The following is a 13,354-nucleotide window of genomic DNA, read 5'->3' as shown; positions in this document are numbered from 1 at the left end:
TCTAGGGAGGGTAGGATGTACGCAGACCTTACCTCTACCTTTATGGGTAGAGAGGCTGTTTCCGATAGACCCTTGGCTCAAAAGAAAACCCACTCAAAATGTCATTATCCTAGAAAATGTTAAAAATGCTTTTAAAGTAATAACATCAAATTAGAGGAATATAACTTACATTTACTACCTTCAGGCCTACCATATACGCTCAGCAGTCGTGTGAAGACTATTTTACTTCACAGGAGAGATACATGATTCATATTCACTACTCAAACTTAATTTACAAAGTGGACATACATCTACCAAAAGAACCAAAAAAGAAAAAGAACTAGTGTGTCTCCTTATTACAAGACGCAGCTTAGTGCTAAATCCAATTCAAAGAGTAGAATCTAGAAGCTCGGTCCATACTAGATTAGAATTACAAAATAGGCACACATTATTCATAACTCAATGAAGAAATATACAGTGCATTTCAATTTAAAAGATGTAGCTTAGTTTTAACTTCAATTTGAAGAGCAAAATATCTGAAAGCTTGATCCAAATCGATAGATTCTATGTCAGTTGCTCATTCCAGGCTATACTTAGCGATTGTACAACCTGAATCCTTTAACTCATTAACGGGAGATAGCTATATTTATGGATGCCCTAGGACCAGACAATCTAAACCTATCCAGTTGGCCGTACGAGAGCTGCAAGATACCAGAGTATTCAGATGGCAGCATTTTCCTTTTAAAGGGGTCATGAGATGGTATAGCTAATCTAGAAACAATTTAGTCAAATGGTTTTTATAAAATAAATCCTTCCTTCGTTCCATCTAGAATTGTTGCAACTACAATTAACTTTTAGTCCTCTCACAAAAGTTCAAAATAGTAATGCTAAAAATTGTACTGTTAATCAATTATTACCTTTCAAAACTTGCTCTGTTAATCTTTTCTTTGGGTGTTCTTTACCTCAATCTATTTATTCAGATTGGCCATATTCCACTCCTCATATTTAGGTACATCAGTATGAGCAAGCAAAGAACCACACTTTTTCCATATTGAGATAATCATTATTCTAATATCTGAGGAGATAAGTATCCTTGTGAATTGATTATCAATATGTTCATTGCATTAATTCATACAATCAATGCAACATAATGAATGCCACAGAATTTTCGGATGTTTGTATCTTTTGTGTTCATAGTTCTACATATCCACAGTTTCTCTTGCAGCTCTTCATGTTATTTACACTGACTTGTCTAATCTAGTCTATAAGTAATCTATGAATTTCGGAAGTTGGAAATAACCCTCATAGTGCAGAAACACAGAGGTTTTCTAACAATGGACACGGGAAAGGGTGACCAAAGATCTGAAGTGAAAGATTCTAAGAGATCAGTCAAAGCAGATGCATCGATGGTTTGCAAGCTCAATGAGATTTTGAAATGTTTATGTTGTATGCTATGCAGTCAACTGTTTGAAGAAGCCACCACTGTTAACCTTTGCCTTCACACATGTAAGTTTCAATGAGTTACTTCTCCGTCTGTTTTGTATTTGCATGCATGGACACGTAAACATACATTTACGTATGTTGTACAACCAGGTCTACACCTTTCTCGATATTATTACCATAATAATACAGTAGCACTAGTTAATAGAAATATCAATACAAAAAGCTTCAGTTTCTTCTTTTCACCAAGGAGAATCTCAGATACTTAACATGTTCATTGGCATGTTTAGCACCACAAACTAACTAGCAAAGTGCACTTCAAGGTAGATGAGTGTCAAAACTACGGTATAGGCTGTCAAACTTGAGATATAATTGTCTTTACTTTATGATAACAGAAGTGTAAGATTTTATGAGCTCTTTAAACAACAAGAAGTGGCAGTAATATTCTCATGCCTTGGACATAAAGAGTCGGAGGCAGATGAGATCCTTTTCCAAAATGCTTTTCTCTTCATAAAGTAGTAAGCAAAAATCTAGTTATCAAGTAACAAGTGAATCTCTTCAGCTATCACCATTTGTGAATCTATTTGTTGAGATGGGATTTATCTTTCTTTTGCCATTGATAAGTTTGTCTATTGAGATTGTTAGCTGCTTTGCTGAGTAATGAAAGAAAACAGTTAGCTGGTTTGCTTAATCATATGATTCTCATTAATGCTCATCAAGAAGTTAGGAAAGAACATGAAACTGAGAAGTTATTTATCTAACTTATAACAATTCCTTATTGCTTGCAGTTTGCAAAAGGTGTGTATATCAAGCAGTTCAAGAAACTAAGAACTGCCCACAATGCAAAAAAGACCTAGGTTCTTCACCTGAAGAGCATCTCAAGTAATTGCTGGACCCATTTCTCTTTTGTTTAAGTTTCAATGTTTTCACAAGTACATATGTGGTCAGTAACTGCAAAAAGAAATAAGAAAATATGTGATAGTTTATGTTGATCTAAGTCTTTTGACACACCTCAAATAAATGGTCTGAGAAATATAACAGGAATGGTTAGCAGCTCATCAACAGTTCACTTCATAGGCACACAGTTCTTTAAGAGCCATTTTCTTTTAATGAACTTGATCACTTGGAAATTAATGGAAAGCCTCCATAGGACTACAACGTTTTAAAAAACCTTTTATTTTAAGCCCTTCAAAACTTCACTTCAAGTTGACTGTGTTCATTAGAATATGAAAGGAGTATAGAGACCTTAAGGACCTGAAACAATTCGATAGATAATTTGTATCCATGAGCACCTATCATGTCAGACAGAACGCGGAATCTTTTCGGGCCTATATACCTAAACATATAAGGCAGCTGTGTTATTAACAGCTACCACTTTATTGACTAAAGTGATGAAACGATAGAAAGTGAGTGTTATCGCTTCATGAGTGAAGCCATGTGCTTCAGTGAAGTGTGTATTTAAAACAATGACGCAAAGAAGTATTGGGAGAAAGACGGGACCAAATGGGACTTACCAAGGACATGACCTTAGATAGGAGGTTGTGGAGGACTCGATAGAAGGCTAAAGTCTCTCAGCTTCGAACTAGTAGTCGTAGTTTTGGATTAATATCGGTATATTGTATATTGAATGTTGAATATCAGTTATTTTAATGCAACTTAATTGTTATAGTACTAATTAATATATGTTGGTATTTTAAAATTTCTCATAAATTGTATGTTTCACTTCAAAGAAGTGTACGTTTCACTTCTCGCTTCAAGCCACGTGAATCTTGTGGCTTATTAGCCCTAGCCCTTTATGCTTTTGAAAAAACTGTGTTACAGCATGTAAGAGGGATCAAAATGTCTGCCCTCCAATAAGTTAACGCTCCATTGATGGAAGGCACACCAGGGTGGAAACCCCATCACTGCTTTTCTTTTACTAACCTTTTCTTTTGTGGTCGAGAAATCCATTTGAGGCAAACATTTAAGACCAACCGCAGCCTTTGAAACTTGGGGATAATGGACCCGTCCCTCTACTCTTCTCCACTTAAACACACCTGTGCAGAGACTTAGGCACAAGTCCCTCAACATTTGCCACTTGAACTAAGCCCTAGAGACTCTTTTACTAACCTTATCTCTTCTTTTTACCAATGGACTGCATAATTTCAACAGAGATGATGAGAGAATACGGTCCATAACACAGAAAATTCAGTTCCTCCTAACTGGAAAAGGACACCTGGAATCAGAAGCTAATGATGTGAAGCAAGGAGCTGGAACATCCAAGCCACCTGAAAAGCAAGTTTTGGATGAACACCCAGAGGAACCTTCCTCTTTCTTGTTTACTTTTGTACCACTGCTGGGAGATAAGTAAGTACCATACCAGCCACATCGCTCTCAAGGCTCGTCTCATTTATCTGACACAACTTTGTTCTTTTACTCTTGGCAGGAGACGTAGATTGCGTGCCATTGATGTGTCCTTTATCCATCTCCAGTAAGATTTTCACATGCATTCCTATGCATCTTTTCTTTTAGCATAGACTGAAGTATAGAGCAGATTGAATCCTTAGTTAGATACATGCATGCAAGAGGGCCCAAGCTATTAATTGCATTTCATGAGATAGCATCAACACTAGGATTTCTGTCCTCAATATAGATCTGTCCCCTATATTTTTAAATCTCATTTTCATCACCATGTAAAATGAAATGACTGATTTTGCATCATTTGCAGGGACAGTACGATGCCAGTATCTGCAATCCAGATGTACATCGCACAGAAGCTAAATATGGAAGATCCTACCGAGGTAATGATTTTGCACACAACGTGCTAAGCTAATCTCAAAGTATTGCCTTTTCTTGTTTAATCAAGAAAGTATTGACTTTATGCATTAGAAGACAACCACGGGGTTAAAAAAACTTTTAAAAAGAAGTGAAAACCTTTTTGAAATTCTTAAAGGGGAATCGTTCAATAACAGCATACCCAGTGTAATCCTGCAAGTGGGGTCTGGGGAAGGTAGGATGTATGCAACCCTTACCCCTACCTTTGTGGGGTAGAGAGGCTGTTTACGGTAGACCCTAGGCTCAAAAGGGGGAATCGTTCAATTCACTATAAAAGGTGCACAAGCAAAAAAACTTGTGAACTATATATTTAGTCAGAGACTTCTGCCTCAGACGCCGCATAATTACTCGAAAACTTGTGACTATCCATTAAATGAAATTTTCCTCTTCATTCTTAGTTTACAGAAAATACAGAAAGAGTCAGCCTTTCTGTGGTTGGGAAACAATTGAGTGAGCTAAAAATACAAATTAAGATCTGAGCACCAGACATCTGAGCACACAGTCCGACCAGCTGTCTCTTCAGTTTTCTCAGTTACTAGAAAACTAATGACAAATATTTATGCCTTAATGCATTGTCAAAAATTTGCATTTCATTGAATTATTTAGTTATTAACTACAATTGTTACATCAAGAACTAGGAAGTTTTAAACTTTTCCCCTCTATTTGGATTATCTACTAATGTTTACTTAACATAGATAAAGGAACCTATGAATGAGAGGGGGAGCAAAAACAGTTGAATGATCGCGAATTAAAATAACAAAATAAACATTTATAGAACAGTGAAACAGATTCTTGTTTTATACTACACAAAGATATTTAGAAAAAATTGTCAAATTAATGCTTTGCCACTGAATCTTTTAAAACACCATGTGCAGGTGGATGTTGTATGCTGTGGTGAAAAGCTAAATGGAGATATGACAGTCAAGGACATTCAGCTTATATGGATGTCGCACCTTCCCGATTCTGAAGGGAGAAAGAAGAATTGGGACCAAAAGGAGCTTATGATTGAGCTAGGGTACATCAGAAGCAAAAAGCCTACAACCTCCCAAAAGAAATAAGAAGTGTGGCTATCTGGTTTAAAAGCAATGAACTTCCTATCTCACAAGAGACTTAAAGACTATCAGTTGACAATTTCCGTACATGCATAATAATAGCCTCAGAGCTATTAGTACCTTTCTTTACTTTATTATCGGCAAACAATCTATTCTTTGGACATGTGTTTTGAAGTTTCCTATAAAATATTAAACTATGGACTTCTATATACCTATAATCTAGGTTGCTTGGCTGCTTGTCTTTGTATCTCCCGCAAATTTGCAATATACAATAAGCAGGTTCTTCAGAATGCAACTTACAGTAAGCAGGTTTTTCAGAAAGTCTGATTGACTTTCACTAATTTATATTCCTCTAAATGCAGATGGAAGTAAGGCTATTTGATACTTTTTTACCTATCAGCTTTTATGATAAGACCTGATACCCCTCCATTTCTGTCTTTCTTCAGCCCATCCGTTAGTGCTTGACATACAATTTCTGACTTAAAGAATCAATTCAAGCTTCACTTTACTACTTGAAACTGTTTCCCCCAGCTTTTTATTAGCTTTTGATATATTATACTATTTCAAAATTGACATCCAATTCAGTTGGAATATAAAACTGACGGAAAAAAGTAACTTATTCCAGACTCAGGTCTTCTCAAAACTTCATTTATGACAAAAATCAGTTGTGATAATCCAAACTATACGAAAAGATCACTGTACTTATTCATGATACTTTATCCTAATGTTCTACTCATAGTCTCAAGCCAGGCAAATTATTTTTGTAGCAGATAAATGACAAAGTCAGAAGCTCTTGGCTTTCCTATCCAATTAACTTCACTGATTGGATTTCTAAAATAATCTTTGTCAGACATCACTTGACACTTTATCCTAATCTTTACAGTTCTTTACCTCTTATATTACCATATGTGTCATGTAACAAACCATCACAAAGTAGACCAAGAAAAATAGTTAGAAGGAAGCAACAATCTCTAGAAGCTTAACCTTTAAATTAGCCCTCAGGGCTTTGGATCAGTGACAAGAGCGCAACACTAGATGTGTGGCTGTGTGGGTTACGCGCACGTCACAAGTTCAAACCATGTCACGAACTAAAGGCTATATTTTAAGTGAAGGGTAGAGGGGTGGGCCCATTATCCACTGAGTTTTGAACCATGCTCCACTAGCCCTTGGCAAATTTCAGTAATCAAAAAAATATAAAAAAAAAAATTGACGTTTAAGTACAGAAAGGCTGCAGTATCACCAAGAAGCCACTTGACCTTCATGTTGTCATCCAGTTTGGCCAATTCCATATCTTCTCAGCAGGAAAAAAACAGTTCACTATTAGCATATGGTTGGCATACTGCATTTAGACAGAAAAATTATCTGCCTAAAAGTACAAGATCCCTAAAACAGGAAAACAAACGGGGAACTGGACCCATACAAACTAAATTACTTCAATTACTATCCATGCACCCCAATTTTCCTTTTGCTTGCTATTCATATCCATCTGTATCAGTTTCATACTAAACTTTTTACCACTACAACAACTGTAAAACCAAACCAGGAATAGTTGATTTTGAAAGAGTAATAGTTTACTCTAAACCAACAGCACCACAACTGCAGTTGGAGAAAAAGTGCCTGTGAACTCTTTGGGTACAGGAGCCTCCACCTTGGCATCCGGTGTAATGACCACACTCCTCGGGGTCCCGATCCTGGCCTTTCATCTATTTTAAACTTTTTTCCTACAGGTTGCCAAAGCATAACAATCCAGTGACATACCAACACGCCCTTGCTCTTTCTCTGGTCATAGAGCCTCCTGATCCCTTTATTAGTCTTTCAACCCCCCACCCTCACCCCACATGGACTCGTGTCACTCCTACACTCAACTCTCCCTCTACTAATAGACTTCTCGGTAGCCTCTTTACGCCCTGCTAGACAGCTCCTAACAAAGCCAGATCTACAATGTAACCTATGGGTTCACGGAACTCATTGGCTGATCCAACGTGACGATGGTACTGGGTTCATTGAACCCGCTACTTAAAATTGTGTAAAGTAATAGATATGAACACATAATTTTAAAAAAATATAATAGGTTCAGCTAAGAACCTTAAATATTGAACCCATCAAATTTAAATCCTGGATCCGCCTCTGACGGAATTCAATAACTTTTACTCCAACCCTGTAGAAAATAAAGTAACTTACTCTGCGAATCAAAGAGGGAAGTCATTCCCCCACTAATTTATGGGCTTAATACTACAATTACATGCCTAGCGCAGCATTAAAGTACCCCCCATCCCGCACAACCCAAGGTAAATGATGTTTTCCGTCAAATTCAGTTGTTTTTAGCTGGGTCAATGAGTTCGACTAGAAATTATATGCTCTGGATCATGTAATTATAGTAATAATAAAAGCAAAAGTACTAAGAAACGTCAATTCTAAACATTATGTTAGAAAACTATGCTCGAAACAACTAATCAATAACTCAAAAGATGGTACAGTATCCTACTATTATTTATAGTCAAAATCAAAGCACCGAGTTCAGCTTTCAAGCACAGTGAAAACAGTAGAAGCACATGAAAATAACATAGTGTTAAGATAAGGAGAGGAAATATGGCGTACCGGCAAATATGACGCGGTAGGAATGCCCAAAACTAAGAGCCCTTGAATTTCTGAGGTTGTTGTGGCGAAGAAGGTGCTATAACCGTTTGCCTTTAGATTCCCGCGTCTCCCATTGATCTGTTTTATTTGTATTTTTACTTTTTATTGTTATCTTCTTTTTTAGTCTTCCTTCTGTTTCCAACTTTTAAGCATGTATGTGAATTAAATTCATTCCAGAACCTTTAATTTGCTACTATATTACTACTCAATAAGGAGCCTTCACCAGCTTAGTATACAAGAAAGATTCCATCCCCATATTTTACAATCGCAACTTTCTCCTACAGTTCTTCTTTTCAATCGTTAAACCTCCGGCACCATTTGTATAATAAAATTTTCTCGTGTATTTTCAAATTTCTAACTGCCGCACCACAATCTTTTATGTCTTTCATGACTGCCGACCATTTCACTAAATGATGCTTTCTGTTGCCACTCCCACCTTCCCACAAGGAGTCTGATCTGAATCTATTACATTACAGATACTAGAAGACAATTTTCAGCAGAATGATACATTTTTTCCCAGCCCATGCAACATGCTACCATATTTTCAATGGAAAATTACCGTACCTAGTGACCCTGAAATACTCTTGTTCCAACAGACTATCCAAATCACTCATTGTCAAGCACATATATGTCAGAATCATTTGAAAAGTGTGAGTGCAGTTGAAACTCTAGAATCATACACAATTCAAACGGCTAATCATTTACGGAAAAAGAATTTCTAAAGAAATCCAATTTGTATTTAGAGCATCTTTTCTTATACTTTTAAGAGAAAAACTCTATTTCTTTTCTTCTTCATTTAAGTAAATATGTTTTAGAGCAGCATTACTATTTTCAAGTGGACAATTTCCCTTTCACCATCCTTTTCTTCTAAGTATATATGTTTTAGAGCAGCTTTTAATAATTAATAATCTTTCTATTTTCATTTGGACACATTACAATCTGAAACTTCACCATCCTTTTCTTCTTTCCATGATGATCTATATATAGTGAAGCTCTTCTACCGACTACCAAAACCTTTTAATAATTAATCATCTTTTATATTTTTCATTTTTGATGCATTGCAATCCAAAAATAAAGCAAGTGCACTAATTTTTTAAGGACTACTAATTCATAACTAAATACTTTTTGAGAAAGATAATTCATGATTGAAGCAACAAGTGCACTAATAGTTCATTATTGAATTGTTATACGGACAAAAGCACCACCCTAACATTTTGTCTTCAAATTGCGAAAAAGACAGAATACTTTTAATAGAATCAGATTTTTTTACTGGACTCTCCTCAGATGAAATTTCTCTAGTGCTGCTACAAAGGTCATCAAGAAGGCATAAGCTTTACATAAACTAGAACCCTCAAACTTGGCTTCTCTCTCTGGAAATTATGAACCACCCTGACATTTTGTCTTCAAATTGCGAAAAAGATAGAATACTTCTAACAAAAAGTTTTTATTTAGACTTGACCGAGTGAAATTTCCAAAGGAAAAAAGAAGGCATAATACATAAACAGACCCTCAAACTTGGCCTCGTGGACCGATGTATGCCCTCCGACGTGTGCACATCTAGACACCTCTAAAATTGAACACGTAAACACAAATGTTGACGTGGCACATCACATCGGTGCCACGTTAGCATTTGTGTTTACGTGTTCAACTTTATACAAGTTGAGGTGCCTACTTGCCAGCTGAGGCCTAGTTTGAGGGCCTGTATATGTATTATGCCAAAAAAGAATTAAATGCATCTCAGAAAGAGCCAAAGGTAAGTAACTGAAATCCATATAATCGTGGTAACCTCATAAAGAACCAGACTACACTTGTACTTTGTCAAATAGAATCAGATTATACTTGTACTCTCACTATCTCTCCTCAGGCGGTTCCTTTTCAATTTTCTCTCTAGTGCTGCTATAAAGGCCATCAATCTTTTCCCAAGGGAAGGAGCTTTTCTTAAACTAGAACTTCCTTTACTTGGTAATATTTGTTCTTTGCTCTCTCTCTCTCTCTCTCTCTCTGCATTATATGAGTCACATACACATTTCCCTTTCAGATTTGCTACTAACCATTGATCCTTCCTTTGTTGCTCAGGTGACAGATTCAACTCAGGTTAGGTCTGAGATTTTCTCAATTGATCAATCTTTTTTAAATGATGGTGGTGTCTGGGCTAGCCTGTGCACACCTCGACTATTCCACCGGGTACCTGCTACCTCCCACTAACATAGGTACCGGGTAATTCCACCTTCCAAGGTTCACCCAAAAAGAAATTCTCACTGGAATTTGAACCATGGGGTTTAATGTTTGCACCCATTTGATTGACCACTAGTTCACGCCCTTGGGTGCGAATCAGTCAATCATTTAGCGCATTCCTTCTTGTTAGCAGTATTATTTATATCCTTGTTCAAAGAAGCCAGTTGAGTAGGCTTTGAAAGCTCTTCGGTTCCAAAAGATAAATTTCAGTGATGTAGTTTTACTCTAAACCCAAATTGTTTTCTAATTTCATGTCAACTAAGTTAAATTAATTACCCTTATTAGATTTGCAAGAATTCTGGAACATGAAACTCTAAGCCTGTGTTGTGAAAGAGTAAATGTTAGATATGCCTGTAAAAAAATGTGGGAATCTATAGTTACAGGGAAATTCATAGGTACAAATGTCAAGAGGACTTAGTGTATAGAACTGAACCCAAAAGATAAATTTCAGTGATGCAATTTTACTCAAATTAATGCTTTGCCACTGAATCTTTTAAAACATTTTGTGCAGGTGGATGTCGTATGCTGCAGTGAAAAGCTGAATGGAGATACGAAAGTCAAGGACATTCAGCTTATATGGATGTCGCACCTTCCAAATTCTGAAAGGAGAAAGAAGAATTGGGACAAAAAGGAGCAAGATTGAGCTAGGGTAATCAGAAGGGAAAAGCCTGAAACTTCGCAAGAGAAATAAGAAGTGTGGCTATCATGGTTAATAAGCAATGAACTTCCTATCTCACAAGAGACTTAAAGACTATCGGTAGACAATTTCCGTACTTGCATAATAATAGCCTCAGAACTATTAGTACTTTTCTTTGATTTATTATCGGGAAGCAATCTATGCTTTGGACCTGTGTTTTCAAGTTTCCTATAAAATATTATGTTATGGACTTCTATATACCTATAATCTGGGTTGCTTGGCTGCTTGTCTTCGCATCTCCCACCAATTTGCCATATATGCAATGAGCAGGTTTTTCAAAATGCATCTTACAGTTAGCAGGTTTTTCAGAAAGTCTGATTAACTTTCACTAATTTATATTCCTCTACAGGCAGATGGGTGATTGACTTTCACTAGTTTATATTCCTCTACAGGCAGATGGGCGTGAGGCTATTTGATACTTTTTTACCTATCGGCTTTTATGATAAGAGCTGATACCCCTCCATTTCTCTCTTTCTTCAGCCCATCCATTAGTGCTTGACATACAATTTCTGACTTAAAGAGTCAATTCAAGCTTCACTTTACTACTTGAAACTGTTTCCCCCAGCTTTTTATTAGCTTTTGATATATTATACTATTTCAAAAGCTCCAATTATAGAATATCGAACTGACAAAAAAGTAACTTAGCCAACTCTGCTTCTAAACTTCATTGATCAATCAGTTGTGATGATAAAAATGATACAGAAAGATCACTGTACCTATTCCAGACTTGATATGACGTCTTCTCAACGGACTATTTATGACATAAATGACTACTGAATTTGCTCATATTCCAAACTATTACTTTCAACACTTCTTTGTCAGACATGATATGATACTTTATCCTAATATTCTACTCATAGTCTCCAAGCCAGGCAAATTGAGTTATTTTGTAGCAGATGGAGGAACAATGTCAGAAGCTCTGGCTTTTCTTTCCAATTATCTTCATTGATATGGATTTCTAAAATAATCTTGCAATTAGACATCCAACTTTACTCCTATAAGAAATTGAAAGAGTTAATTTTTTGTTTTGTGATAGAAAATCCATGTGACAATTTTAGTTGGATGATTTCTATTACTTGGAGCCAAAGGATGATTTCCTTGGAGCCAAAGAATGCATTGCTTGGAGCCAAAGGACGAATTGCTTGGAGCCAAAGATGTGGAGGAGAATTGAAATGCCATGTAGCACACTTGGAGCCCAAGTCATTTTATGCCTATAAAATGAGAGGCAATTCTTCTTTGTTCATCATCCCAAAAAATCATACAATCCATGTAGTGAGTAGAGAGTTGAGAGAGCAATTCTCTTAAATGTAATTGGGAAATCTCTCCTTCCTTTGTTAATAATATAAAGACAACTGTTTCACGGTGGACGTAGGATCATTTTGATCCGAACCACGTTAAATCTTGTGTTCTTTCTTTTACGTTTCCGCTAACAATTGTTATTAGAGCGTTAGGAATCTTTGAAGATCCTAGGAGGAAGAACAAGCAAAGATGAAGTTCCGTGAAGTTTGAAATCGATAGATTCGATGGACGCAACAACTTCAATATCGGAAGATCCGGATGATGGCGTTCTTGTGGAGGGAAGGTTCGATCCATGCCTTTATTGACGGAAAGTATCCGATGGTACATCGACTTCCGACGAGGAGAAGATTGAAGGAGATGCGATTGAAGTGTAATCCAATCGTCCTCGCACCTAACGTGCTTTGTGAAGTGAGTACAAGTACCGAAGAGAGCGCCGGAAGTTATGGGACAAGCTACAAGGACTTTACCAAGACCGATCGGTGACGGCAAGGATGTTGTTACAACGGCGTCTTCACACATTTAAGATGGGGTCAGGTACTTCGTTACAAGATCATTTAGACGCGTTCAATAAACTTGTCATGGACTTACAGATTGCAGGAATTAAAAAGGACGAGGAGACGTACAGATGTTCTTTGCTATTTTCATTGACTTCGTGATATCGTGATATCGAGAATTCAATGATGTATAAAGAAGTGAGCTATCGACTGAGCAAGTGCGGCAAAGCACTTAACTCTAGTGATGTGAGGAGACATTTTGAAGGAGACGGAGATGATCGAGGGCAAGTAGTTTTGCAGGCCGGACTAGCCAACGTGGAAGGAGCAAATCAAAGCACGTATCAAAGTCTCGTGTGAACAAGAGAATGCGCATTGTTGGGTGGCAAGAAGAGACACTTTGAACGAGATTGCCCAACGTCAAAGTCCAAGAAAAAGGCGAGTGCATCCATAGTTGAACAGGTACATGATTCTGATAATGATTATGTGCTTACAACATCAAACAATAAATGGAAGTTATGGAAACAAATGGGTGTTAGACTCGGCTTGTACTCTCGTATATAACGTTCGAAAAAGATCAGGTTTAGCGACTATGAGAAAAGTGGAGGAAGCTGTAGTAATGGGCAATAATGCAACTTGTGCAATAGTTGGCATTAGCTCGATTCGGGTTGTTGCCATGATGGAGCCATGACGACTATTACACAAGTCCG

General features: G+C 36.9%; 1 protein-coding gene across 1 annotated transcript; it reads left to right on the top strand.

The window, feature by feature from the left end:
• The first annotated feature begins 1,355 nt into the window (after positions 1–1,355).
• LOC132030899 (uncharacterized) lies at positions 1,356–5,477 on the top strand. Its single transcript, XM_059420691.1, has 6 exons — positions 1,356–1,485; positions 2,208–2,301; positions 3,571–3,765; positions 3,845–3,889; positions 4,127–4,199; positions 5,109–5,477. Exons 1-6 carry the CDS (start codon positions 1,386–1,388, stop codon positions 5,289–5,291), a joined length of 690 nt encoding a protein of 229 aa, XP_059276674.1. The 5' UTR covers positions 1,356–1,385; the 3' UTR covers positions 5,292–5,477.
• The last annotated feature ends 7,877 nt before the right edge of the window (positions 5,478–13,354 follow it).

This window comes from Lycium ferocissimum, chromosome 9 (genome assembly GCF_029784015.1).
Source record: "Lycium ferocissimum isolate CSIRO_LF1 chromosome 9, AGI_CSIRO_Lferr_CH_V1, whole genome shotgun sequence".
Classification (NCBI taxonomy): domain Eukaryota; kingdom Viridiplantae; phylum Streptophyta; class Magnoliopsida; order Solanales; family Solanaceae; genus Lycium; species Lycium ferocissimum.
The sequence above is the reverse complement of the archived record's forward strand: the minus strand, read 5'-3'. Positions and strand labels throughout refer to the sequence as shown.

What these genes read in the sequence shown, in the direction of transcription:
- LOC132030899 (XM_059420691.1), top strand. Translation starts at nt 1,386, where the DNA reads ATGGTTTGCAAGCTCAATGAGATTTTGAAATGTTTATGTTGTATGCTA. An exon ending in GTACCACTGCTGGGAGATAA is followed by an intron (nt 3,766 to 3,844) that starts GTAAGTACCATA and finishes TACTCTTGGCAG; the next exon opens with GAGACGTAGATTGCGTGCCA. An exon ending in ATATGGAAGATCCTACCGAG is followed by an intron (nt 4,200 to 5,108) that starts GTAATGATTTTG and finishes CACCATGTGCAG; the next exon opens with GTGGATGTTGTATGCTGTGG.